This window comes from Perognathus longimembris, chromosome 14 (genome assembly GCF_023159225.1).
Source record: "Perognathus longimembris pacificus isolate PPM17 chromosome 14, ASM2315922v1, whole genome shotgun sequence".
Lineage (NCBI taxonomy): Eukaryota > Metazoa > Chordata > Mammalia > Rodentia > Heteromyidae > Perognathus > Perognathus longimembris.
In genome coordinates this window covers 55,221,735-55,249,308 of record NC_063174.1, presented here as the reverse complement: position 1 = coordinate 55,249,308, position 27,574 = coordinate 55,221,735, and the positions used below count along the sequence as shown (strand labels likewise).

General features: G+C 60.0%; 2 protein-coding genes across 2 annotated transcripts in view; one reads left to right on the top strand and one right to left on the bottom strand.

Moving 5' to 3' along the window:
* Asb2 (ankyrin repeat and SOCS box containing 2) overlaps positions 1-22,020 on the top strand; it is a 32,889-nt gene extending 10,869 nt beyond the window's left edge. The window contains exons 3-10 of the mRNA XM_048362345.1: positions 5,008-5,112; positions 7,131-7,297; positions 7,933-8,088; positions 10,244-10,489; positions 13,014-13,185; positions 17,426-17,996; positions 19,344-19,497; positions 21,362-22,020. Coding sequence (XP_048218302.1) covers positions 5,008-5,112; positions 7,131-7,297; positions 7,933-8,088; positions 10,244-10,489; positions 13,014-13,185; positions 17,426-17,996; positions 19,344-19,497; positions 21,362-21,498 — 1,708 coding nt within the window. The 3' untranslated portion in view covers positions 21,499-22,020. The remainder of the gene's footprint in view (positions 1-5,007; positions 5,113-7,130; positions 7,298-7,932; positions 8,089-10,243; positions 10,490-13,013; positions 13,186-17,425; positions 17,997-19,343; positions 19,498-21,361) is intronic.
* A 2,785-nt stretch (positions 22,021-24,805) lies between these two features.
* On the bottom strand, positions 24,806-25,687 carry Fam181a (family with sequence similarity 181 member A). The gene has a single exon (XM_048362856.1). The coding sequence runs from the start codon at positions 25,682-25,684 to the stop codon at positions 24,806-24,808; it is 879 nt and encodes a 292-aa protein (XP_048218813.1). The 5' UTR covers positions 25,685-25,687.
* Between the last annotated feature and the right edge of the window lie 1,887 nt (positions 25,688-27,574).

Genomic DNA, 27,574 nt, shown 5'->3' with positions numbered 1-27,574 from the left:
TGTAGGAAAGCACAAAGGGCATCTGCTGCCCAGCACAAATGCGCAGCCCTGTCTCCTCTTCCCAGTTCCCCATCTCAGCCCTGCCTTGTCAACACTCTAAGAACAGCCCAGGCCAGGAAGCCCGTGAGACCCTTATTAACCATCTAAACACCGGACGTGGGGCTGTGGCTTCAGTGGTAGAGCGCTAGCCTGATGGGGTGGAAGGTGGGTGACGGGCGTGTCAGCCTTGGCTTCCTTCGGAACTTCCCAGGATTCCCCTCCCCCCCCAAAGTGACCTTGGCCTTGGGCAAGGCTGGTCTACCCCTGTCAGGCCAGGTCGCCCCCAGTGAGGGACCCTTCTCACGGGGAGCCCAGGAAGAGGACAAGGACTCGGGTTCCTGAGTTTCTGGAACCAGAAACCCCAACCCAGCCTAGGTTCCGTGCATGCGGCTGTCTCCGGGAGGCCCTGCTTTCGGTTCTCACCAGTTCAGCTGAAGTCTGACCACAGGTTCCTCTTTCTTAGGAGGAGACTAGATTGAGATCGAGCCCCCCCCCCGTCCCCCCCCCCCCTCACAGAGACAGGCCTGCTGCGCCGGGGCCTCCGGTCCCTGGGGCTGGCAGCCCCTCCCCAAAAGGAGCCCTTCCCCATGGGAGGGAGGGGTCCTAAGACCCCTAGAAATGGGAAAGCCAAGGCCTCTCCTCACTTCTGGGGGAAAATAGGTCAGGCTGCCAGGTCTAAGACTCTATCAGGACTGCAGAGGAGGAAGAGGTGGTGATGGGCCTCTCACCCCGGGGTGGGGGTGGGGGGCTGGAACCTGTGTCTCCTGCTCAGGAAGAAGCCGCACGCCCCCCCCCCCCACTCTGGCAGAGCCGCACCCCGCGCCATCTCCCCCATGCACTGGCAGAGCCGCGCCAAGGGCCTTTCCCACCCATTTCACAGATGACAAAACCCAGACTGAGCTTGTGTGCTCTGAAGTTCAGACACGCAGCCCAACTGCTGATTCCGCAGACGTCGCTCTGTTCCTGGCTCCTCCTCCTGGAAATGGGGTTTGGTTTCCTTACACCTGTAGAGGTTCGCCGTCCTGGAACACCCCCCCACACACACACCCCAGAGGCACGGCCAGGCACCCTGCCCACTTGTACCCCCCGCCATCCCCCCCCCCCCATAGCAGTTTCATCACCCAGCGTTTGGGAACAGGACGTCGCTCTCGTCCCCAGAGGTTGCTTCTCTCTCAGCTCAGATTGAATGTCACCTCCTCAGCGAATGCCGCCCTGGCCGTCGCCCAGGTCAAGCAGGCCACTGGCCCTTCCTGTGATCTTGGCTGCTTCCTGTAGAGTCCAGACGACGACTTATAAGTGATTCCTATTGTCTGAAAATGCCTTTAAGGCAAAGACCTCAGTCCCCCATATTTCCTATAAGGCCCAGGCCTGGCTCTTGGCAAGGGCCAAAGAGCTATGTGTGATAAAAAAATGAATGGGTGAATGAATGAATGAATGAATGAATGAATATGAAGGGAGAGGCCGTAGAAAGTGAAGAGCGGATTTAGAGGCTCAGATCCTAGGACCCTATCACCATTGCTTACCGGCTGTGCAACCTTAGGCAAGTTACTTTCCCTCTCGGAGCCCCGGTGGCCTTCTTTCTAAGATGGCAATAATCAAAGCTTGCTCTACTGACCTTGCAGCCATCTCTGTGTGTCTTTTTATGTGTCTCTATGGCGTGTCTCTGTCTGTCTGTCTGTCTGTCTCCCTCTCTTTCTGATAGTGCTAGGGATTGAACCCAGGGACGTATCCACCGGATGTATTCATCAAACACTGCACCGCCAACCGGAACCCTAACTTCCCTGCTGTCTGCTTGAAAATGTAAACATGACAAGGTTCAGGTGCAGGAGCCTCCCCAGTTCCACAGCCCCCCACCAACTCCAGGACTGCCTCAGCGTCCCCGGCTTCTGTGCCACCGTGGGCAGGGTTCCCGAGCGTCCCCAACTCCCTTGTGACATCTTTAAGATGGGGAGGGGGTACTGTTCACTTTCGTGTCCCCAGTACCCAGCGAAGAGCAGGTGTCATCGTGGCCCCCAAATGGATGCACTTCAGAACCACACATCGCCTGGAGATGCCATTGATCACACTCTTGGGACCAAAGTGGCAGTGGTCCATGTGCCCAAGAAGTGGGGGGGACGGGGACCCAGTCCCCATAGACAGACTGGCCAAGGGGGTCCAAGAACCTAGCTCTTCACCGCCTTCCAACTTGGGCATTTTATTTAAAGTCACGTTGCTAAGGAGACAAGGCGGGAACGGGCAAAGCCTGGCCTTGCTTGGGCTCCCGTGCGCTCAGCGGGAGACGAGCCCCAGCAAGCCGCCGCTGGCGCTGCGCGCAGAGCAGCCTCGTGCTTCCTGGCACTGGGCCTCTCAATGGCCACAATCTAGACGAGGCAAAGGCCGGCAGGTGCACCGTGGCCTGATGGGGAGATGCAGCCACGGGCCCCCACGTGGCCTCTTCTGGGGCGTGGCTGGCAGCCAGAGCCTGCCCGGCCAGGTGCCCCGTCACCTCTGATGACTCAGCCTGGGCCCCAGACGCTAGAGAGGCGAGGCCTCCAGCCTAGCTCCCAAGAGCACCCGGCCTCTTTAGGGGGTCCGGGTCCCCATCTAGGCAGACTCACAGCTTGGGGGCTATGAATGGAAGCCCTGTCTGGCCCAGGAACCAAATGGACACCCCTCCACCCCACCCCACTGCTCCCCGCCTCAGCCCTCCTGCTTTGATCTCAGCCCTGCCCTGAGGCTCTTTCCCTGTTTGTGTCCTGGTCACCGTCTTCAGGAACCGCAAGGAAGTGTGGCTGTTGAGCTGCATCCCCGGTGCCTGGCACAAGCCGGGACCCGGCCAGAGCGGGAAACCTCTGCTGGGTGGCACCCTGCTTCCTCACCCGCAGAAGGAGGACGGTACACCCTGCCGCCCCCGCGGGTGGCGGGAGGATGGAACCAGGCCACGCTGGGAAGGAATTCAGGAGCATTGGCAGAACAGGAATGTCACCCGCGACACATCACTCCACTCACGTTAGCCTTAGCTCCCTGCCTGAGCACAAATCGTGGTGTGTGTGTGTGTGCGCGCGTGTGCACGTGTGTGCGAGCGTGCCCATGCGGTACTGGGACTTGAACTCAGGACCTCCATGGCTAGGGCTCTGCCACCGGAGCCACACCTCCACTTCTAGGGGTGGGGGTTAATTGCAGGTAAGAGTCTCTTGGGTTCGTCTGCCCAGCGTGGCTTTGAGCCCAGATTCTCAGCCTGTCTTGAGTGGCTAAGATTGCAGGTGTGAGCCACGGCAACTGTTAGCAGGCAGAAGCAGTCCTGGTTTTAGGTTTGCACGGCAGGCTTTCACCAATGTGTGTAATCTCTCTAAAAACATTTTAACACACCCAAGAACTCAGAGGCCTTCGTTGTTCCAAGGAAGGCCAGGACGTCATGGGGAGCACAGAACCATAGTCCACAGTGGAGGCCTGGGCCTGTCTGCCTCCCCCCACCCCATCCCAGACTCTTCTCTTCTGGCCAGTGCAAGTGCAGGGAGCGCCCGACCAGCAGCTGCCCCAGGGTCGGCACAGCCATCCAGCCGGCAGCTCTCGACCTATCTCAGACTCAGTATCTCCACACTGCACGGGCAGTGGGAAAAATCCCAGCCTGGTCCTACTACGGTGTTACCAGTGAGGAAGCTGAGGCACGAAGAAGACACAGAGATGCCCATGTGGAGGCCTAGAGCTGAAGAGAGGATAAAGAGGCAGGAGAAGACCAGGCCTTTGGAGGAGGGAGGGACAATGAGGAGGGTGCCTGAACCTCAGCTCTGTTCCCTTATCTGGACTTGTGACCCTGGGCAATCTCTCTCTCTCTCTCTCTCTCTCTCTCTCTCTCTCTCTCTCTCTCTCTCTCTCTCTTTCTCTCTCTCTCTCCCTCTCTCTCTCTCACACACACATCATATGCACATCCACACATCCACATATATATACACACACATACACATATTCACAACACACACACACACACACATACACACACACACACACACACACACCACCAGAGTCTCTGTTTCCTTATCTGTAAATGAACTCTCCGGTTAATCTGACAAAACACCTGAGAAAAATCAACTTCAAGGAGAGATGGGTTTGTTTTGGCTCATGGCTTCGGAGGTTTCAGTCCATGGTTGCTAGCCTCATTGCTTCGGGCCCCAAAGTGAGACAGATCGACATGGAGACAGGGGTGTGTGGGGACAGAGGAGACTGCCTACCTGTGGCAGCCAGGAAACAGATGAAGAGAGGCAGAAAGAGAGAGAGAGAGAGAGAGGGAGAGAGAGAGAGAGAGACAGAGAGAGACCACAGACAGTGACAGAGAGAGAGGGAGAGAGAGACTCCCATCCCTCAGCCCTTTGGTCTTTAAGGAACATTCCAGCATCAAACTAGAACAGGTAAGCCTTTCACACTAAAGCCCAGAGAAGGTGAACCTGTCCCAACCTCTGGATTTGAACCCGTGTCTTACTCAAAGGCCCCATGTGTGCGCCCTTCTAGACTGTCAGGTCTTGAGCTTGAGGCTCCCTCCTCGTAGCGACTGGCAAGGCCCGTCAGCTTCCCTGGCCTCCAGCTGGGCAGAGACCTACCTCCATCCTTCCTGACCTGCTTCTGGCCACACCTCGCATGTTCCGGGGTGAAGAATGTCACCTTGCTTTCCTATCTGCTGCCCTTGTGGTTGGCCGGGGAGGGGGGCGGCAGGGGCGGGGGCGAGGCTAACCTCATTGTTGTCTTATATGGTCATTTAAATCTCCCGGGGCTTCCTCCCAGGGCCAAAAATAATCCAGAGACACAGCAGCTGTGTCCAGCACACCGGGAGGACTCAGCCATCTGCTTTGGTTCAGAGCCCTGTGTCTGTCACTCAGTCTCTCTCTCTCTCTCTCTGTCTCTCTCCCTCTCCCTCTCTCTCCTGCCTCCCGCCATGACCCGCTTCTCCTATGCAGAATACTTTTCCCTTTTTCACTCCTGCTCTGTGCCCTCCAGGTCGGCGGCGCCCCCGGAGAACCCGCCAGCCCGAGCCCCCATGGGCTTGTTCCAGGGGGTAATGCAGAAGTACAGCAGCGGCCTGTTCAAGTCCTCCCAGCTGGCGTAAGTGACCCCCGCCCGGCCCCCAGGCCTGTCACCAAGCTCACCCCCACCTGGGGCCACGAGGGAGACGGGGGTGGGGAAACGGGTCCGTAGCCTCGGGAGAGCTGGGGGGGGGGGGCGCTACGTTGGCATGTGTTCTGGCAAAGTCTCCCCCAAATGTATCCTGTAGACCCCGCTGTCCCTACGGAGCTGCGCCGTGGCCAGCCCAGTCCTGGAATGGCTGCCCGGCTGCACTCACCCCTGGAAGATCTCAGGTGGGGCCCCGGTGCCAAGGCAGCTCCGTGGGGCCTTGAATGTGGGGGTCCAGCTAGAGGGAAGGGGGAGAGGCTTTTAGAACCCGAGACCCAGAGGAGCAGGGAGACAGAACCGAGAGGCTCCTACCTTCTATTTCTTTCCCAGTCTCACACAGCCCCCCCGCCCCCCGCCCCAGTTCCCTCTTTGGGGCCCATCTGAGAAAATCCTAAATCTCTACACTCCCAGCTCATGTTTGGCTTTGCTGTTTTTCGGTGTCAGATGCCCGAATTCAGAAATTATCCGAGCCGCAGAGGGTTCGAGCCGCCTGGCACCCAGGCACTAGGCTAACGGGCTTGGAAAAGTTACGTCGGAAGCAGCTAAGAGCAAAATGGGGGGGGGGGAGCAAAGAGGAGGGTACGGCCAGTGCCCCATTCTGTTACAGAGAGCGGAGGGGCAGCTGGCCAGTACATTCCTTCTTCCCAGCCTTTCCACGCTGCTGCCATGTCCTTGGGGCTTCCAGGGGTTGACAGTCTGAAGAGAGACCCTGTCTGGCCTCCGCCGTGACAGCTAGAGAGGGGCTGTCCCCGGCCCCTGTCCCCAGGTCCTCCTTTGGTGTAACACAGGGTTGGAGAAGAAAGGTGACCCACAAGTTTCCATTCAGTTTGCTAGTCCCTAGTGGCCTGACCCTTCCCCCCTCCTCCGACACCCCTCCCCAGCCCCCCTCCGCCCCCCTCAGGAGGAGGACAGCACTTAGTCTGAATTCATGGGGCAGCCGTCTGGGTCTGTGTGCCATCGCTGGAGGGACCCATGACCAGCTATCGGTTCTGAGGGTGTCCCTTACCAAACCCACGAGGCCAGCCCGGCCCCTTTCTTCCAGTTTGGTGGGGGGGGGTTGTTTACTTACCCCTCTGGGCTTTTCCTGCGGTGGGGGCACGAAGGGGGGTGGGAGGGGGCTGTGGCTGTTCTAAGTGGAGCTCCTGTCGTGGAGGCAGGTGGAGACTTAGCAGTGCCTTGCTGGGTCTGTGGCTTCTGACGCTGTTAAGAACCAGGAAGGAGGCTGAGTCAGGAGGAAGTGCTTAGGGTGCTGGAGTACATTGAGGGTGGGGTGGGGTGGGAGACCCTGGGAGCCCATCCTACTCCCCTCCCCCCCCCCCCCCCCCCCCGCTGGAGGAAGTGCCGGCCCTGGGGCCTGTCTCCAGCCCCTCCTTCTCTCTGGGAAGTGTGTTGGGGAGTCACAGCCCCTCGAATGATTGAATGAATGAACAGAGTGACATCGTAAAGAGTTTAGTTTTATTGTCAAGGCGATGTTCAGAGGGGTTCCAGCGCCGTTCGTAAGGTAGTGAGCTCCCTGCTTGTCATACTTGTTACCTGAATAAGCCAAGCAAAGACGCCCTTCACACGAGCCCTGGATTCTTCACATTTCCAAGTTGCACATGGTGAAGCCCTGCCCTGGGGCTGCTCGCAGGTCACCCCAGCCCTGGCAGATGCCCCCCTGGGCACTGCACTGGAACGCCCTCGAGAGGAAGGCATTCAATCAGGGTTGGCACGGACTCATGGATGGCGTACCCGCCATGCCGCCGGCCTCTGGGGCTCCCCGGATAACATCCAAAGCCACAGGGACGGAGGGGACACCCAAGTCTCTCGCCGCCACTGGGCTGTGGGAGCTGAGCGCCGCTCCTGGGACCGGCTGGCACAAGCCGGCGCGGGCTCCTGACCGCCGGCTTGTCCTCGGGACAGGGGCTCCCCGGCCCGGCCCCTGCCCGAGCTACCGCTTGCTCACACAGTGCCACGGACCCTGTGCTGAAGGCCATCAAGGAAGGCAATGAAGAGGCCTTGAAGGTCATGATCAAGGACGGGAAGAACCTGGCCGAGCCCAACAAGGAGGGCTGGCTGCCGCTCCACGAGGCTGCCTACTACGGCCAGCTGGGCTGCCTGAAGGTCCTGCAGCAAGGTGAGGGGGGCCGGGGCCGGGGCCGGCATCAGGGAGAGGGGTTCGCTCTCCAGACAGGCCGGGCGGGCAAGGTTACGGCCCTCACGGGACAGCGCTTGTTCCCACCCCTGCTTCCACCCCTCCAGGCCTCCTCCCAAGCACAACAGCCTGATTCCTAGAAAAGGACTGACTTTGGGGGACAGCCGCAGCCAACGTGTTCCAGAATGTTCCAGGGGATGATTTGGTGCGGTGTGGAAAATACCGCAGCTGTGCCCGTGCCCTGCCAAGGCCGTCCCACCCAGCGGAGGGACCCTAAGCTAGTCACGACTCCCTCTCACCCCAGGGGCAGATGGGTAACACCTGCCGGAGGGGTTCACCTCGGCCCTCAGGCAGCCCACACCCCCAAAAGGGAGCCCACTGAGCTCAGCAGTGGCTGGTAGGAGGGCAACAGAGGACAGGAACTTTGAGGACTTGGAGGGCCAATCGAGGAAGGCTTCCCTGGGGAGGTGGTAGGACATTGAACTAGCTCTGTGAAGGCGCAAGGGAAAAGATACCATGGCAGATGAGTCCTTGGAAGTGGGGGGCGTTGGGAAGCCTGTGTGTTGGGGTGCCCGTGCCATCCTTCTTCATGGAGTCCCCGCTCTCTCTCTTTGCAGCGTACCCGGGGGCCATCGACCAGCGCACACTGCAGGAGGAGACGGCTCTCTACCTGGCCACATGTCGAGAACATCTGGACTGTCTCCTCTTGCTGCTCCAGGCTGGGGCAGAGCCGGACATCTCCAACAAGTCTCGCGAGACGCCGCTCTACAAAGGTGAGTCCTGGCTTTGCTGCGGCATGGCCCCCCATGGTAAGACGTTCTCAGACGTGTCCTTTATCTATGTGAATCACTCTCTCGCACAAGTCACCACCGAGCATCTCCCCAGTGCTCCCATCCCAGGCCAGGCCCACGGAGGACGCTGGGCTCAGGGATGAGAAGATACAGCCCGTGCTATGGGCTTTCCCGGGCCGGGGCGCCCACTCAGTCGACAGCAATGAAGGGCTTAGCGCGCGGCCTTGGGGGGAGCACAGAGGCGGGGAGAGGGGAAGAGATGGTGGAGCGGAATCCATATGCAAGAATTTATTAGTTGGCCAAGCTGGGACACACCGTGGGCGAAAGTTGAGAGGTATGAGGGTGTACCCCTCTGGGGTGTGTGCGTGCGTGTGTGTGTGTGTGTGTGTGTGTGTGTGTGTGTGACACAGTAGTGGGGCTTGAACTTAGGGCCTCATGCTCCTGCTTATTAGCTTTTTGCTTAGCTTCCTCTCAAATCACAGGTCCACTTCCGGTTTTGTTGTTTTTTTTTTGTCCTGGCTGCTGTCCTCGAGCTTTTTCACTTGAGGCCGGGTGCTCTAACACTCGAATCACAGCTCCACTTCTGGCTTCTGGTGATGGCTTGGAGATAAGAGGCCCATGGACGCTCCTGCCCAGCCTGGCTTCCAACCATGATCCTCAGATCTCTGCCTTCTGAGTAGTTAGGATTAGTCATGAGCCACGGACATCTGGCTTGGATTATTTGTTTAAGTAAAAGGATTCTTCTCTTCTTGCTCCATCCATCATCCAAGATATAGGTTGGCTGCCCCAGCAGGGCCCAGAGTCATAGGCATCTGGATAAACAATGGCTGGAGCTTGTTGGGCACTGCTTGTGCGTGCCCTCATTCCCGTCTACGGAGGAGGGAGGGAGGCGTTGCCGCCTTCCTGTTTTATGGATGAGGACTGGGGCACAGAGATGGAGACTGAGTTGTCCAAGATCACACAGCCAGCAAATGGTGTGCTGGGGTCTTGGCTCAGGAAGCTGGAAAGCAGCGCCACGCTCTGAACCTCCATGTTCCGGAGACCCTAGCTCACGCCACCCGCTTCAGCAATCAGGGATTTCCATAAATGACAGCGCTCTTGTACTGTGAAAACGACAGGCACCTTGGCTGCCCCTGCGCCCAGTAGCTGGTGCTCAGGATGTTCTGTGGGCAGTGGGGGCTGGGAAGTGGGACTTGCTCTGTTGCGGAAGTGCAATCCGTGGGTGGAAGGGTCTTTGAGAGTTCCCTGCCCACTCACGTGGGTGGGTGGGTGCCGTGCCTGTCACCTGGGCCCCCAGCTGTCCCAAAGAGTGCTCCCAAAGAGTGCTCCCAGGGAGGAGGGCGGGCCACAGCCAGGAGGGAGCCTCCCCCCCCACCCACCCCCTGCAGTGTGCCAAGCCCCATCCGCTGCCTGGTCTCCCTGAGTCCGGCCTCCCAGCAATCCTCTCTAGAAAGTGGGAACTTGGGGCCAGAACCGAGGGTCCATTTGGGGTCTGGAGACAGAGGAAACAGAAGGAGGAGGGGTGGAGCAGGTTGAGAAATAAAAGCCGCACTGATGATACACGTTTATCCCAAGTTAATTGAGTAACCCTTGGGAGCAGGGGAGGGTTGAACAGGTGTGCGGTGCTGTCTACTCATCATCTAGAAGGTTCTTCTGGTCTTTACGACGTGGGGGACCAAAGCAGGTAGCATTGGAGGAGGAGACAAGTTAGGGACATCCTGGAACATCCCAGGGGACAGAAGGCTACCTATAATCTTGGTTTCCTGTCTGTGGAAGGGGCAAGATCACTTCCTTATTTAAGGATAACGGGGGCGGGGATCCAGCTAGTCAATCAATCGTGGAAAGTCCCGGAGTGTGGGGCACAGGTCCAGCATTCTACCCGTGTTAGCAAGGGTTGCTGCCAGTATCCGCATTATTGTAATCATCCACTCTGAGCAGAGCCCTGGAGCAGAGACTGCAGCTTGGTGCAGACCTTGTGGCCACTTGAGTGAATGGCTACTGGATGGATGGATGGATGGATGGATGGATGGATGGATGGATGTGGGATCGAGCGGGCAAAGCAGTACATGAGCCGCAGGGCTAAGCAGGCCTTTGCCAGGGTGGTGCTGACACGCTTGCTTCTCCCCGGCGCACACAGCCTGTGAGCGCAAGAACGCAGAGGCGGTGAGGATTCTGGTACGGCACCATGCAGACGCCAACCATCGCTGCAACCGAGGCTGGACGGCGCTCCACGAGTCCGTGTCACGCAACGACCTGGAGGTCATGGAGATCCTGGTGGGCGGCGGGGCCAAGGTGGAGGCCAAGAACGCCTACGGCATCACGCCCTTATTCGTGGCTGCCCAGAGTGGGCAGCTGGAGGCCCTGAGGTTCCTGGCCAAGCATGGTGAGCGTGGCGTGGAGCCCCCCTCCCCGGGGGGGCACTGGGGAGCAGGCACTGAGGCACGCACGGTGTTGCCACGAGCGGGGAGGATTCTGAGGCTGCTTGCAGCCCGGGGGGTGCTCTCTGCTGCTTCAGTTAGGCGCAAGCACATGGCCCAACAGAAAATCGGAAGTGCCTTATGTACGGTCAGCTAGAACACCGAGATGTAGAACTCGCCGGATTCTTAGCCTATTGGTGCCCCAACCACGCTGTTTTGCCCGGCCACACTTTAAGACGAGATAGCGTCTCGGCTGCCTTTGGGACCAGCTCCTCCTTTTGCAGGTGATAAAATCGAGGACCCGGATGGGAAAGGGACATGTCCAAGGTTCCCCCGGTGAATTAGTGTTAGAGGTAGGATTTGAACACAGGGCTTTGTCCTCTTTGCCAGTGAAAAATATGAACAGGAGATGCCCAAACAGTGGGGCCTGCAGGAGTCCCAAGGCCAAGGAAGACCTTCTTTTGGTTAGAGAATGGTATATCGTGATTTTTCCCCACCAACACCTGGGATTTCCTTTCCCTCTCCACCGGAAGTAGCCCCAGAGAAGCTGGGGGCCAGGCACCTCCCAGGTCTGCTCTGGAACATTTCTGCTATGTATCCTCGTCCCACTTAATAAGCAAGGAGACCCGGGGTGCAGGAAGATGAAGGGATCCGTGCCCATCAGGGCCTAGACGCCAGCCCATTTCCTTCCGGCCCCAATGGTGCCCTGCTTGAGCTCCAGCTGGGCCCCTCGGCCTGGGAGAGTGACCTGCCGGGACACACTGTGTCAGACAGTCATCCATGGTTAGGAAAACAGACCCCAAGGGTGCTTCCCCGTCTCCAGGGACAACCCTGGACCAACCATCAAGAGAACAAAGGGACCCAAGCAGGGACCTGGGAGCCCAAGGTCCAGTGGGCCCTGGGAAGAGGGCAGGGCGCTCAGCGGTAGGGCTGAGCCCGCCAGCTCCACACATCAGCCCAGCCTCCTGTGGACACAGCATCAGGGGAAGTCTCCCCTCCCCCGCCCCCCCATCCCCCTTCGGGAGAGCCTGGCTGTAAAGGCTGCATTAGAGAAGTATGGTGGCTCTGCCTCCTCTTCCTTCTTCATCAGTCATGGGACTCAGGCCTGGATGCTGTCCCTTACCTCTTTTGCTCCAGGCTAGCACTCTACCATATTTAGCCGTTAAGCCATAGTACCACTTCTGGCTTTCTGGTGGTTAACTGGAGATGAGAGTCTCAGGGACTTTCCTACTCAGGCTGGGCTTTGAACCATAATCCTCAGATCTCAGCCTCCTGAATAGCTAGGATGACAAGCGTGAGCCACCAACGCCTGGCTGACAGCTCTTCTTTAGCAGGTCAGGCAGGGCCCTGGGCACTGTCACTGTGATAGTGCGTTGAGAGATTTAGGTACAATGCCATACATACACCCAGCAACTAAGGATTTTGGCTCCTGGTGAACAGCTGGGTAAACCAAGGCTTCTAGAGGCTTACCTGGAGCCAGACACTTGTGGGTCCTTGCCTGTAAGCTTAGCTATTCAGGCGGGCTGAGATTTGAGATCATGGTTCAAAGCCAGCCAGGGCAGAAAATTCCATGAGACTCATAGCTCTAGTTAAGCAGCAAAAAGCCAGAGGTGGGGCTGTGGTAGAGCTCCAGCCTTGAGGAAAAAACAAAAAACGAAACCAAAACCAACCAAACAAGCGAACAAAAAAACAAGAGGCAGTGCTCAGGCCCTGAATTCAAGCCCCATTATCAGTTCAAAATAAAATAAAATAATAAAGGAAGCCACCAGGAACCTCAACTTGCTCTCATTTGTCATGTCAGCCTGAGCTAGGATAGAAACTGGTGTACTATCACCGAGCATGAAATTACCAGGAAATCGGAGACGGGAAGAACCTTTGATTTCAGCCCATACTGATGGGCCTCCCTGGGTTCCTGTGGTCCCCTCTGCAGAGGAATCACATGCAAATATTTGTTGCCCTGCAGAAGGTGGAGGAGATTGAGCTGAAGGCAGAACGTCACCTTCCTGTAATTCCCCTACCTACCGGCACAGCTCGGGTCTTGCCTCCGAGCCGGGTGGAAGGGATCTCACTTCTAGCAGGGAAAACAGCAAATGGCAACGGATACAGTGATTGGGGGCTTCCTTTCTGAGGAGATTCTTTCTTATCAGGAGCTCCTGGGGCAGAGCCTGGATGTCTTACACAGAGGAAGGGCTAAAAGCGTGGCCTCTGCCTTCAGACGGGCTGAGTATGGGTCACTAAGACTGGAACGAGTTTACTTGGGTTAGAGATTCAGAGACAGGAACAGCTAGGCACCCGGCGCATACTAAGTGCTCAGCAAAAAGCCAGCATCGTTGCATGCCGTTGTTGATGGTCTCTAAGACGCCTGTGCTCAGGCCGGCAGGCCCCTGGGTCTCAGAGTCTCCTGAGGAATTTAGGGGACCAGGGGGGTTGGCTCAGCACACATGGAGGCAGGGCTATCCATCTCTTACCACTCTGCTTCTCCGTCCCCAGGTGCTGACATTAATACGCAGGCCAGTGACAGCGCATCTGCTCTCTACGAGGCCTGCAAGAACGAGCACGAAGATGTGGCGGAGTTCCTGCTGTCCCAGGGCGCCGATGCCAACAGGGCCAACAAGGATGGTCTGCTCCCGCTGCACATCGCCTCCAAGAAGGGCAACTACAGGTCAGCTCGGGCCCAGCCACCACACCGCTCAGCAGCACAACCTGGGGGTGGGGGGGCGGGTATTCCTGCTCCAAGTCCATCCCAAGAGGGAACCTCTTGGCTATGGGCAAGCTTGCAGCCATTGTCATTAAGCATCCACAAGAATGGTGTCACACACGTGCTAAGCCTTTGCACGGTAACTTTGCACGGTGAGCTTGGTCAACTCGGTGATACCCACTTTGCAGAGGAGGAAGCCTAAGGCATGGGGAGACTGGCTTCTGAGGTCTCAGTGTCCCAGCTACAGGAATTGTGCTCAAGGGACAGAGAGCAAGCAAGCGTTGAACCCCGACGGGGCGCCTGGCACTTAGCCACCGGTGGGGGACGCTGAGATCTCCCAGAGTGATCTGGTAGCCGGGAATTGGCACCCGCAAGCCCATGTGCACACACACATGTGCGGGAATTCACGCACCTGGGCTCGCAGGGCGTGCACAGCTGAGCAGAATCCCGCTGGACAGAGACTGTTACGGGCTGGAGCAGAGGCGTGCTGGAGCTGGCTTCTGCCGGGCATGCGGGCCGACTGCACGCCTAGCTGCTCCGCTGCACATTCATTAATTGACCACTCACTGGCCATGGCGGGGGTTTTGACTCCGTGAAAATTGGCAAACGCTGCAAATCTTCTCTCGCGTTTCCCCCACCTAAGAGCCAAGGGCTAAAAGCAGCAGCACTTTGGGCGGAGGAAGATGCCCCAGGGGAAAGAAGAAGATTCGCTCTTAGAGAGGCAGGATTTGGTGAGGTGACCTCAGCATCATGCACAAGGCTGTGGGGGCCCGGGTGGACCCTGGTTCCCACTGACAGGATAGGAAGCTGGGGCCCAGGGAGTCGAGAGCCTTGTCCTGTAGCAAATCCCTCCCAGGGCTGGGATTTAAAGATGAGAAAGTAGACACTCGAGTGGCCCTTCAAGGCTCACTTTCTTGATTTTAGATGTGTTTGTGTTGCTTAAGTATAGTTGTTGTTGTTGTTGTTGTTTTTTAAGCTGAATTCATTCTAAAGGAAACATTAGCCAGTTGTGGTGGCTTATGCTGGTATTCCCAGCTACTTGGGAGCCAGAAGTAACAGGAGGATCGAAGTCTAGAGCACATCCAGGGAATGTTATGTAGAGACTCTAGCTGAAAAACAAACTTAATGCAGGAGGACAGGAGCATGGCTTGTGTGGTAAAGCAAGAGGCTCTTAGTACGAGAGAGTCGGAGAGACAGAGAAAGAGAGAGAGAGAGGGATGGCGGGAGGGAGGGAGACTGATTTGTGTGCAGGTATGGTATTAAGAATTTACAATGAATAATGGAAAACTTTACCCCAAAGCTCACTCGTGTGCTCCAGGTGAGATGCTCTGGTCTTCGAGGAGTAGAGAAGAGGGGCTGGGGGAGTGTGATGGCAGGGAGGATGAAATGAAGACCCCTGTGGAGGCCGTAGAGGCCAGGCCTTTCCTACAGGCGGCCTGCCCACGTGACTAGCTTTCTGAGGGCTGCCCAGCGAAGGGTTAAAGCTGGGTGTCCGGCAGCTTGTACCACCTGGCAGGGCTATGAGCAGCCAGCTCCAGCTCCCACTCATGCCCTGGGCATGCGTCAGAGGTCCTCCCCACCCTGGGCTCGGGAGGCTGCTGGAGGATTCAGCGTGACCTCCCACAGTGCTCGGTGCTCCCGGCCCTGTCGCCCTGCCCCCTGCCCGCCCATCACCCGCCCTGCCTGCCTGGAACGCAGCCCTAGGAGCCCGGGGCAGCGGCATCTGCTCTCCTGCCCACGGGGAGCAGGGACAGCCTCGGGGGCCTGGGCCTCGAGTCCTCACGGCTTCGTCTCCCCAAGGTGCACTGCTCCCCGTTGTTCTAGTTTGGCAAAGGGACCTTGTGACATTAAAGATCAGCACCACAGTCAGGTTTATGAAGAAGCTGTGTGAGTTAGACAAGCACAAAAGCCCCCAAAGATAGCCCAGAAAACGGGTTCCCAAACCCGGCTGTACGCTGGAACCCCGGGCAGCTAAATTCCCGATGTCCCAGGCAGCAGAGCATCCTGGGAGACGAGGACAGAGCTGGGCAGGGCTGTGGTGGCCATCAGTTTCTTCTTGATTATTACGATTATTTTTTTGCTGGTCATGAGGCTTGAACTCAGGGCCCGGGTGCTGTCCCTGACCTCTTTCTGCTCAAGGCGAGCGCTCTGCCACTTGAACCACAGCTCTGATTCCAATCTTCTGGTGGTTAATTGGAGATAAGAGTCTCATGGACTTTCCTGCCCGGGCTGGCTTTGAACCATGATCTTCAGATCTCAGCCTCTTGAGTAGCAAATGTGAGCCACCAGCACCCAGCTCCACGCCTTTTGTGGGGCTTCTGCCCTCAGTCCTCCAGAATGAGCTAAGAAGGAAGAGTGAGGAAGCACAGTTTCCACATGGCCACTCCCCACAGTTAGAAATGGGGTACCATACAGAGACCAGTTACCTCCATTCTGCCCTGGTTTCCGCCCCCCCTACTTTCGGTCCAACTTCCTTTGCTTCCCTATCTCAAGCCCAGGCCTCTGCTTCACCCTCTGTGACATGCGAGGAGCTGGAAACACTGGCCCTGCCTAGTGTCCCACAGGCCAGCGCTACCCATTTCTTCTCTGGATGGATGCCGAGGTCCTCGAGTGTGCGGCAATCCCGTGATGCCCCGCGATTGAGACCTGAGGCGGGGACCGTCACATCGCCACATTCCTGCGGTGTTCGCAGGCGATTGCTGGAAACCAGCTGCAGCCGGCCTGCCAGAAATCCCTGCCCCAGCAGGCCGGCTGCCTGGGGCGGCCCCCCCGCCACCCCCCCCCCCTCCCGGTTGCTGTTCTTTCCCGCCCTTGGGCACGTTACGGCTGTTACAGAGCATTTGTTGCCCATGGCCTTGGTCCAGGGCAAGGCCCTAGCCTTGCTTTGGACCAGCACCTCTGCAGAGGGAGGTCAGGCCTCCAGTGCCTGTGCAAATAGAAATTAGGAGGCAATTAGCCCCCCTGGGTGTGTGAATCTCCTTTGGAGATTTTAGAGATAGGTTTAAGCCAAACACAGCCTTCACTAACAAGAATAGCGCTGTCCATGGAGACACTAGCAGGAGGTCTCTGGCATCTGATTTCCAGGAAGCCAGAGGGAAATGGTGTGCCAGGAGGCCAGAGGCGTGGGAACAAGCCTGATGGCACCTGCTTCTGCCCAACATGGCTGCCTCCTTAGAGCCCCACACGAGGCGGTGAGGTCACCTGACAGCAGGACTGCATGATTACGCTTCGGAATCATGTCAGCAGCAGGTGCTTGTTCTTGCGGGCAGCAGGGGTCTGAAGGAAGAGAACCAAAACAAAGGGTCCTGAGGCCAAGCCCCTAAAGCTGTTCTGTGACCTCTAATTCTTCACTGCAGTGCTCAGAGCCACATCAGCTCAAAGGAAACCGCAGGCAGCTCAGGCGACCCCACAGGGCTGCAGGGAAGGTAGACAGGGCAGGCGAGTTAACACACTGAAGATCCGAAAGCCCCCAGACGTCCCAGCCGCCACCACAATCGCCATACAGACACCAGTAGGCGGTTCAAAGCGTGACCCCCCAAGGATCAAATCCCGGCTCTCTCATGTCCTAGCCGCACATCCTTGGGGGAGTCACCTGCTCTCTCGGGTATTGTTAGTTCTCATCTGTCAAACAAGGACTAGTGTACAAGTAGCATCACCAAGCATGGCTGGGAGGACCTAGCAGGCTGTCCGTGGGCCGCAGCAGTGGTTGGCTCACCCTTCTGTGTCAGAGAAGGGTGGGGAGCCTGAGAGAAGCTGGGGTCTATCTTCAGGGGAGGCACTGCGTGTGGGAGAGAAGGAATAGGATGGCCGAGGTACCCAGTCAATAAGCACAGGATTGTTGGGGGGCCCTTGCCTGTCCCCAGGGCCTGTCTCCCCCCAGGGCCCCAGGGCAGGGGGAAAGGACAGGACAGCTCATCTGGGAAGCTGGGCCCCAGGCAGGGCAGGGCTGACTCCAGACCACCAGCAGGCTCCCCTGCTGGCCTTGGGGAGGGGGACCCCACCCCCTCTGGTCACTTCCGGTCACTTTCTCTATGAAGTGCCCGGATGTGAGCAGGTACCCCGGCTCAGCCCTGAGCCAGTCAGCCACCCAGCTTTTGGGCCGTGTGGTTCCGGGGTGGAAAAGAGGTGGAATCCCTCTGCGCCCGGGACAGATGTCCCCTCGCGGGGGTGGGGCCGCCCTGACGCCCCCTGTCCCCCACCCCAGGATCGTGCAGCTGCTGCTCCCGGTGACCAGCCGCACGCGCGTGCGCCGCAGCGGCGTGAGCCCGCTGCACCTGGCGGCCGAGCGCAACCACGACGCGGTGCTGGAGGCGCTGCTGGGCGCGCGCTTCGACGTGAACGCGCCGCTGGCGCCCGAGCGCGCGCGCCTGTACGAGGACCGGCGCAGCTCGGCGCTCTACTTCGCCGTGGTCAACAACAACGTGCGCGCCACCGAGCTGCTGCTGGGCGCCGGCGCCGACCCCAACCGCGACGTGATCAGCCCGCTGCTCGTGGCCATCCGCCACGGCTGCCCGCGCACCATGCGGCTGCTGCTGGACCACGGCGCCGACATCGACGCCTACGTCGCCACGCACCCCACCGCCTTCCCCGCCACCATCATGTTCGCCATGAAGTGCCTGTCGCTGCTCAAGTTCCTCATGGACCTGGGCTGCGACGGCGAGCCCTGCTTCTCCTGCCGCTACGGCAACGGCCCGCACCCGCCCGCGCCCACGCCGCGCCCGGGCCGCTTCCACGACGCGCCCGCCGCCGAGGACAAGGCGCCCGGCGCCGTCCAGGTGTGCGGCCCGGGGTGGGGGGGCGGCGGGGGGGGCAGGGCCCGGGGTGGGGGGGTGGTGAGGGGGGGGCAGGGGCCGGGGTGGGGGGGGGCAGAGGCCGGGGTGGGGGGGCTGGGGTGGTGGTGAGGTTGGGGGATTGGTGAGGGGCCTGGGGGTGGAAGGGATGGCGAGGGCCCCCCTCCCCCTGGGGAAGCCTGCGGCCCCGGGGCAGTGTGCCGGCCAGGCCATGCAGACCCCTGGCATTAGCACGGTTCGCTGACCCCAGCCAGGTGGGAGAGGAGGGAACTTGGGGGTTGGCACCTTCAGGGGTGGCAGGACTTCCTGATTCGTCTAAGCAGATACAATCCCGATTGTGGACTGTACAGTCGGGACGTTTTCGAAACCAACCAGTTGAGCAAGGGATGGGCCAAGAGCTCTGCAAAACGGGGGGGGGGGGGGGGGGCTCATGGCCTCCGACCCCTGTGGTCAGGGTTAAGACAGCAGCTCCAGCGGCGCTAAGGTTCCAAGAGGTGTGGGAAGCCTGCCGGCCGAGGTAGGACCTGTGGCTTTAAAGGTCAGCACTCTCTGCTGGGCACTGGTGGCTCACCCTTGTAACCCTAGCTACTCAGGAGGCTGAGATCAGAGGATCGCAGTTCAAAGCCAGCGTGGCCAGGCAGTCCGTGAGACTATCTCCAATTAACCAGCCAAAAGCCAGAAGAGGAGGTGTGATCCACGTGGTGGCTTGCCAGCCTTGAGCACAAAAGCTGTACAAGAGTGTGAACAATCAGCACTTCCAATGAAAATGAAGCTTACAAACAAAAAGAAACCCACTCTCATTGCACAGGTTAATGACCAGCATTTATGGGCTGCCTATGTGCAAAAGAAGTTTGGGTTCCTGTTACCTGAAACCAGGGCTCAAGCTCAAGGCCTCGCTCCGCTCGCTTGCTCCGGCATCAACCACACCTTCATCACCCAGATTTTTGCTAGTTATTTGGAGATGGCATCTCAGGTTTTTCCACCTGGGCTGGCTTCAAACCACCATCCTCAGATCTCAGTCTCCTACGTAGCTAGAAGTACAAGGGTGAGCCACTAGGTGTGAGCCACTAGTGCCTGGCTCTGGCTGCTCATCTCTAAGAGACCCGCTGAAGTGGACCTTTCCCACCCATTTTATGGACAGGGCCTGGGGAGGTGATGGGACCTCCTGGCCAAGTTGCCCACGTACTCTTTAGGCAGAGAGGCCTAGGTGCGGAGCTGGGGTGGGGGGATGTTTGTTGACGTAGATCTAGCCAGGTGTGCTGGTGCCCGCGTTCAGCATCTCCCCTGCTTCCCTAGCCTCACCTGTGGAACTAATGGGGTCCTCCCTTCCAGTTCTGTGAGTTCCTGTCAGCCCCGGAGGTGAGCCGCTGGGCTGGCCCTATCATCGACGTCCTCCTGGACTACGTGGGCAACGTGCAGCTGTGCTCCCGACTCAAGGAACACATCGACAGCTTCGAGGACTGGGCTGTCATCAAGGAGAAGGCAGGTAGGCCGTGGCTGCCACCGCCGGCAGCGTCCCCGGCCCGACACAGAGCCAAAGCCCCAGGACATGTGGCAGCTTCTGCACTGGGCCACGCCAGGCCTCTGCTGTGCGGGGGTCCCCCGCAGCGTGTGGGTGCCTCCGCGGATGGTAGACGACCCGTCGTCTGGGTCAGCGCCACACAGCTGGGATTCTGAGCTGCCGATTCCAGTCGTGCTGGCCCCCACCACGGTTTGGACGTCTTCTCCCGCTGTTTGGAACACTTCTGCTCCCTAAGGGGGCTGTTGCTCCCATAGGTCTCCCGAGAGGCAGCGTGGCAGGAGGAGGAGAGGCGGGCATCCCTAGAGAGTGCTCACAAAGCACCTCCGTGCCTTGTCTAGAGGGCAGCTTTTGGTTTTGGCAGCGCTGTGACTCCTCCAGCTCCTCTCCCTGGCTCAGGTGTGCCGGTGCCTCGGCTGCACAGTCAGTGGAGCTGCCTTGGCGTAGGAGATGGGCTCCTGAGCCCTGAGCTCACCTTGCCAGGGTCACATGGGTGGCCATGGTCAGGGACCCTCCCACTTGGGTAAAGAAGGCTGGACACACCAGGGGTCCAGTCCCCTGCCAGCTCTGCCAGCCTCTGGTATGTGGCTGTGCCCGGCACAGTGCAGCTGTTGTGTGTTGTGTACATGGGGAATCCGTGCCAGCTGGGATCCCGAATGCCATTGTGGCTAAGCACAGAACAGTGTCCCTGGGCTTTGCTTGGGCAAGTGACCTAGAGACGGAGGCATTGACTCGCTACTCTTTCTGGTTCAGTGATGCGCAATGAAGTTTGCCTATTGAACAGGCTGCTGTCATTACCATCCCTGGCCACTAGAGGGTGGAGCGGTCCATACCTCGATGCCGGTCTCAGTCTCTCTCCCGCTCTTCTCTTCCCCAGAGCAGGGTCTTCCCGCACAATCAAACCCTGTCTGTGCGGAGATCTTTTCTGCGTAGCAAATGCTAATGCACAAGCAGAACACCGAGTTCTGAACCAACATCTACACTGATGATTAAATGCCGGCATCCCACCTATAAAACTCTCCCACTGCTTTTGTATTTGGCGCTCTGATGTTTATATGATTCTAGGAAGAAGAGAGAGAGAGAGGTCCCCAGAGGGGGCAGACAGCCCGGCCTGCGTGTCCAGGTCCCCCAGCAGCCTCTACTTCCCCTTGCGTCCCTCCCCAGCTTCCCAGAGGGAGGCTCTGTTGTGAGACTAGAGGGTGAGGCATGGATGTCTGGCTAGGCGTGCTCCAGCCATCTCGCCCTCGGCCTTCCTCCAGACCCCGCTGTCATGCTTTTTATCCTGAGCTTTGCCATGGCCTCCTGTGGTTGACACTTGGCATCCAAGTCAATTCCCCGTGACTCCTGCCTCCCATCTCCTCCTCTAGAGAGCACCCCACCGGGTGAGGCCTTCGGGGGGGGGGGTGGAGGACAGCTGAGAGGGAGCCGCCTGGCACCGCCCACCCCCCCTGGCCTCTTGTGCCCGCAGAAGTCCAGAGCTGAAGCCCATGCACAGCACACCCAAGAGGTCAAACTCGGACGCCTTCGTTGAGGCTGTGGTTGGGTCCACATTGGGTGTAAAGAGGAGGGCATAAAGGAAGATACATCAAGCCCACACAGAACAGCCCAGGCGAGGCCCCGGGAGCCTCACTTCCCTCCCCAGAGGGAGGGCACTCCGTCAGCTTCCTCACTACAGGGACCCCACTCAGGTCCTGCCACACCAGCTGGGCACCTCCCTCGGGCCACACCCTCTGCTAGATGCAAGCCACAGTCAGCATCTCTCTCTCTCTCTCTCTCTCTCTCTCTCTCTCTCTCTCTCTCTCTCTCTCTCTCTCTCTCTCTCTCTTCCCAGAACCTCCAAGACCTCTGGCTCACCTTTGTCGGCTGCGGGTTCGAAAGGCCATTGGGAAATATCGTATCAAGCTCCTGGACACGCTGCCTCTCCCGGGCAGGCTGATTAGATACCTGAAATACGAGAACACCCAGTAGCGGGCCTCAGAGAGAAGGAATGGCCCTCAGACTGCTTCCTTGAAGTCTCAGGAGAGTGCTGCCCTGTGTCCTCCGGGGGCACGTGGGGGCAGAACAAGGCTGCGGGCCGCCCCCTGTCAGCCGGAGCAGCGGCAGCCACCTTGCTGGTCTGTGGCAGAGCTTTGCCCAGAGCGGAGAGCACAGTGTGTCAGTAGGAGAAGAATCATTTGTTTCAAACTGTTGTGCAGGCCTGACCTTCTCTGCCGGTGGGAAGGTTGGAGGCCTCCACCGTGAGGCGCGGGCGGAACCTGAAGTGGTCTGGGCAAGGCAGGCTCGGCGAGGCCCGGCCTCCACTTGGACCGGGGCTGGAGGACTTGTAGAGATGAGTTTGCCGTCTGGGATGACCTCATGCCTCTCTCTTCCCTGTGAACCTCTCCACTGGACTCTAGACTTTCCCCCCAAAGCTGGGGCCCGGGACTGGGAGAAAGCACTGGGGTCTGGCCCAGGGGCTTCACTGAGTTCAAATAAATGTTCCACACAGGTGCTCTGCCCATGCAGGTCCTTCTCACCAGACTCTCAGCCCCACCTGAAAGCCTTGCCCTGCTCACCTCCCCCCCCCCCCCCCGCCACGGCTCCCCACAGCCACAGCTGATGGGCCGAGTCCTCTCCTGTGTGTCCATGCTGATTGGCCAGGCCCTCCTCTGGTGTCAGTGCTGATCGGGTCAGGCACTCAGAGTGCCATGCTTCACATCCTGTCACTCCTGTCATCTTCTGCAGAGGCTGCTACCCCCACTGCGGGGGTGGGGACCTGGCTACCGGAGGGCTTCCGGCTTCAGCGTTGTCACGTAGCATCACCAAACACCAACCTTCCTGGGGGTATGGCCACCATCGCATTTCCTAAGCGGAAGCGTTTGCCCCAGCAGCAGTGGGAACTGAACGCTGACAGGCAGAGTCTCCAGGCTGTGGCTCTAGGTTGTACTTTGAACCAACACAACTGGCTTTTCAGTTGGGGTGAGTCTGCTGCGGGTGCTTTTTAAATCATTGTCGTCAACAGCCAGTCTCCCCAGATGTGTCCTGGCACCTTTCCACGCGGGGAGGTCACAGCGCCATGGGCCGCCGTCGTGGCTCAGCACACATCTGTGCTTGGCAGCGAAGCCTCCCAGGCACCCTGCGGACACAGAGCCCCGGCGGGGACCCAGGCCTGGTGGGCTCGACGGCACCCTGCGGCCTGCCTCTGGAAGCTGGCTCCCACAGGCAGTGTGCCTCGTTGGACGGTCCAAGCAGCCGGGGCCAGGGGTAGTGCAGTCTGGTAGCTCGTGTCTCTCATTCCAGCTGCTCAGGAGGCTGAGATCTGAGGAGGATCTTGGTTCAAAACCAGCGGAGGCAGACAAATTCAAGAGATTGGTATCAACCAGCTAAAAGGCAGAAGTAGATGTGTGGCCCAAATGGAAGAGTGCCAGCTTTGAGTGAATAAACAGAGTGAAGCCCTAAGTTTAGCCCCCAGTACGCACACACGCACACATGCGCGCGCACACACACACACACACACACACACACACACACACACACACACGAACCATTCCTGGCTCAGCAGGATCTGCAGACATCACCCAGTAATCCTGATGGGTGACATCACCCGGTAATCCTGACGGTGACTTCTGGCTGCTGTAGTTGCTGAGCCGTGCCGCAGGTCTCTGAGCAATCACACTGCTTTTTGGATGAGGAAATCTGGGCACAGAGAGGCGCCATGCCCAAGCCCACACAGCTGATAGGCAGCGGGGCGGGGATGTGCGCTTTTAACCCCCTGCTGTACGGTTTGGAGGGTTGGGGATCTGGAGCCCAGCGCTATGGATTCTGTGTGCTTGCATGATGTGTGGGGGCATAGAAGAGCACACGCCCTCCTCCTGGCCCCTCACCGTTCTTGAAGCCCAGGCGGTCTGCGGCTAAGGGTCCATGCCAGACAATTACTCAGAATGATTCTTCTGGTTCTCCCAGCATCTGTGTCTCAAGTCTGAGGCTGTTGGACTCGAGCCCCCAGCACCCTGTCCGGTGACTTCCTGCTCCGTGGCTCCTGGGATGGAGCCAGCAGGGGGAGGAAGGGCCCTGTGCAGCCCTGGCTTAGCTAGCAAGGCCTCGGGTCGGGAAGGAGAGAGAGAGAGAGAGAGAGAGAGAGAGCAAGCCTGGATGCAGGAGGCTGAGGCTCTGAGGGGTTCGCTCCGCAGCCCGGCCGTGGGGCCCCACTTGATGAGCTGTGGAGTTTGGCCGCCCCGCCGTGCGGACCTCCGTGGGCCGTGGCAGCCGAGCGTCTGCGGGTGGAGCCCCGCCCCTGTCGCCCTGGTGGCCTTGCTCGTCTGGCAGCCTCAGGCCAGGACCCACTCCCTGCCGCCGGTACCCTCGAGTGCGCTGTTGCCTGTCATTCCAGTGAGGGGTGCCCGGAACATGCCGGAGACTAAGCCATCCACAGGCAGACCTGGGGATGGGAACCAGGCGTTATCCATGGCTTTGGTTTGGGGGTGTTTCACCTTCGCTATGGTCCCAGAACCGGCAAGCTTAAATGGGATGCTCGGTTGAATTGCCTGTTTGGTCCGCAAGGGACTGAAATCCTGTTCCACCGGGTAGGTGTTCGCTCTGGTCAGCGTTGGGCGCAGCCTGTGCCCTAGGCTGTCACGAAGCACAACAGGAACTGTAGCTTCACCTGGGGCACGGAGCAGCGTGGACCCCCCCCCCCCCCCAGTGTCCAGCTCTTCTGACCCCGGGTCCCTGAAGGGCCCTTCCTGGGGCCCCTGCCCAACGCTCTCCACCTCTGTCCTGTGAGGTGAGCAGGGGCCCCCGGGGCCTGTCCCTGGGTGTCTCGGGGCGGGGGGGGGCTCTGCACCGCTCCTCAACCACTCAACGTCATGACACCCAGGCTGTGGAAACTGCAAAAGAAACGTCTTTATTCTGTAACCTTCTCAATATTTACAAAGAATGAAACCAACATCTGGGACGGGCTCGGGGTGCAACGGCTAACTGGCGGGTAACTGGGGTGGCTGTGGGGTGGCCGAGTCCCACTGCCTGGCGGGTGTGCAGGGCTGGGGGTGCTGTTAGGCTCCGGCCTGCGTGGGGCCAGGCCGGCCGTGCCCGGCTCTGCAGCTCCCACGGCTGCGAGGGCGCTACCCGCCCGCTGGGGCTGCCCTCTCTCTCATACACCCAAAGGGAAAGGGGTTTGGGGGGTTGCCCAGGCGGCCACGCCACAGCTCAGCCCCCTCCCCACAAGGAGAGCTCAGCGTGGGGGGGGGACCTCCCCATCCTGCAGGGCGGAGCGGGGAGCCAGCCTGTCCCTGCCCAGCTAGAGGTAGCCGAAGACGTTGAAGATGGGCGGGGGCATGGCCGGCTTGGTGGGGATGGGCTTCAGGACCACGGGCCTGCACACCCTCTGCCCCGGGCCGTCCGCGTCCTTGCAGAAGTGGACCAGCTCCCCGGGGGAGGCCGGGCTTTTCCGCCACAGGCCCAGGCCGGGCACGGGGCTGGGAGGCAGGGCCCCCGGAGGGCCGGGGAAGATGGGCTGTCCGTGGTACGGGAAGGGGCAGCAGCTCCAGGCATCCATGCAGCCCACCAGGGGCATCCCGGGCATCCTGAGTGGGTCCTTGTCGGCCAGCACCCGCGGGGACAGGGGCCCGGGGGCAGAGCCCAGCCCCAGGGGCTCCAGGCCGTGGCAATTCTTCTTACTCTCATAGGGAGGTTCCTCCCTCGGGCCCAGGCCCCCCTCGAGCCCCACAGCGTAGCTGTGGGTGGGCCGGGGCTCCTCCCAGAAGGAAGCGGGCAGCTGTCTTTTCCTCATGGGCACCTGGCCAGGCTGGGCGGCTTCTGGGCTCTGCCCCTGGAGGGCCAGCTCCTTGGGGAGGCACTCCGGCGTGAAGGCGCTCCCCAGAGCCTTCTCCTTGCAGCCCCCTCCCGCGCCGGGGCTGCAGTCGGGGCCCAGGTGGAGGGGCAGCCTCCCGGGCCGGTCCTCGGGCCCCCTTTTCGGGTGGGGCTCGGCCCCCCGGCCGGGAAGGCCCCTGGGGAGCCGGGAGTACTTCTGGGAGAAGCGCTTGAGCTGCTTCTGCAGGTACTTGCGGTGGTCCACCGAGCGGCGGCACGGCGCCGACTTGTCCAGGGCCGCCTTGATGTCGCTCGACGCCAGGTTCACGAAGTTCAGCAGCATCTTCACGTCACTGTCCGCTGCCATCACCAGGGGCCTGCGGCTCGGGGCTTTCCATGAAGGGGGCGGGCTCTGCGGGGTGGGGGCGCCGGGAGCTCCGAGGAGGGCGCAGAGCTGACCTGGGGGACACAACAGCCACGGGATGCAAACGGGGTGCCCACCCCACCCCACCCCCACACACACCTCAGCCTGACCTCGACAGAGCCCCGGGCAGGGGGCACCTGTCCGGTCCTGACCGACGGACGGACGTCCTGGGCACCCGAGGTGGGACGGGTACTGACGGCCTCCTCCTCCCGGGATCTGCGGCCCTCTCGGGGCAGCTGGGAGCTCAGAGACGTCAAGCAGCTCGCCCGAGGCGGCCCAGCTCCACGCGGCGTCACGGCTGCGCTGCCACACCCCCCACACGGCCCTGCCAGCGCGCACAACTTGCCAGCAAAAGTTTTTGTTTTCTTTCCCGAGCTGACACAACTGCTTCCCTTTAAAGGCCAAGCCCCCCCTCCTCCCGGGGGTGGCCGCCCCCTCCGGCAGCCCGCCCCCTCCGGCCCACGCTCCACCCCCAGCTCGCCGGCGGGGCGGCGGGCAGGACCAGGCAGGACCCCTGTCTAGCACTTAATCGAGACCTGCCCTGCAGACGGAGCTCAGGCGGCGGGCAGCGGGGCCTCCCCAGGAGCAGCAGCTGCAGCGATTTCATGCCTGCGGGTCCCCCGCCCGCCCGCCCCGCGCCCCTCCCCCGGCCCCCCGCCTGCCCGCGTCCACCCTCCCCCCCCCCCACCACCACACCCGGCCGGGCCGGCCTCCAGGGCCTCCACACTGACCGAAGGTGCGGCCGGGCCCCCGCCTGCCAGCGTGGCCCGGCAGGTTTCCCCCGCAGACCTGGGCAGGCCCGGCACGCCGCCGCGCGCGCTCGCGCTCCGTGGCCAGGAGCAGTTGTGCAGCCCTTGAGGGGACTGAATGGAGGACAAGTCCGGAGCTGGGGGGCCCTCAGGCCAATCAGGAGCGCCTCTCCAGATACAAAGCATCCCAATCCGCCGGCGGCGCCCCGTTCCCACATTCTTTGCCGTCACAAATTGTCACCATGGGGACCATCACAAAAAAGACAGCTCCAAATGCAATCATTTCCCGGTAAATTTCTGGCCTTTGGGCCAGGCTCTCCTGGGCCTCCCTCTCCTGTTCCTCGAGGGGGTGGTGTGTGCGTGCACGTGTGTGCATGCATGTGTGCCTGTTTAAAAGATCCAGGGCCGGGCGCAGGGGAGACGGGGCTTGCACACACACACACACACACACACGAGCCCCGGGCCCGACAGCTGCCATGCTCCAGTGCAGACAGACAATCCGACGGGGTAAGGCAGGGAGGGCTGTTTTCCCCGCTGTCCTTGAGTGTTGAGTGGCTCTCTGTCTGTCTCTGTCTTTGTCTCTCTCTCTCTCTCTCTCTCTGCACCTCGCTCGCTCTAGGATTCCCCCAGGGCCGGGGCGCTGGAGGGCCGGCCGAGGCCCAGGCCTGACTGACGCGGAGAAGGGCAGGGCCCGCTAACAGGATGCTGGAATATCCCTGGGAAGGGAGCCGGAGCGCTCAGGAATCTTGTCTTTATGTTTGCTTCCTCAATTGAGCTGCACAAAGCCTGAATTGCCCATTCAGTGCCGGGGGACAAAAGGTTGGCGTTGCACGGTCCCTTAGCATTTGTAGTCAAACAGTTAGGGACTTAAATCGAGTCGTCATGATGGAGAAAGAGGTGGACAAAGCCCATAGAATTGCCATCAGCAAACATTTTCCTGTGTCATATTAGCCAGTCTCCATGGCTCCCCCTGGCCTGGGGACAATGGCACAAGTTTGCACACTTGGCTACTGTCACCGTGCCAACGCCGGCAGGGCTGCAAGCAGGGCACCGCTTAGAGAGCGAGCGAGTCCGGGCCACGCTG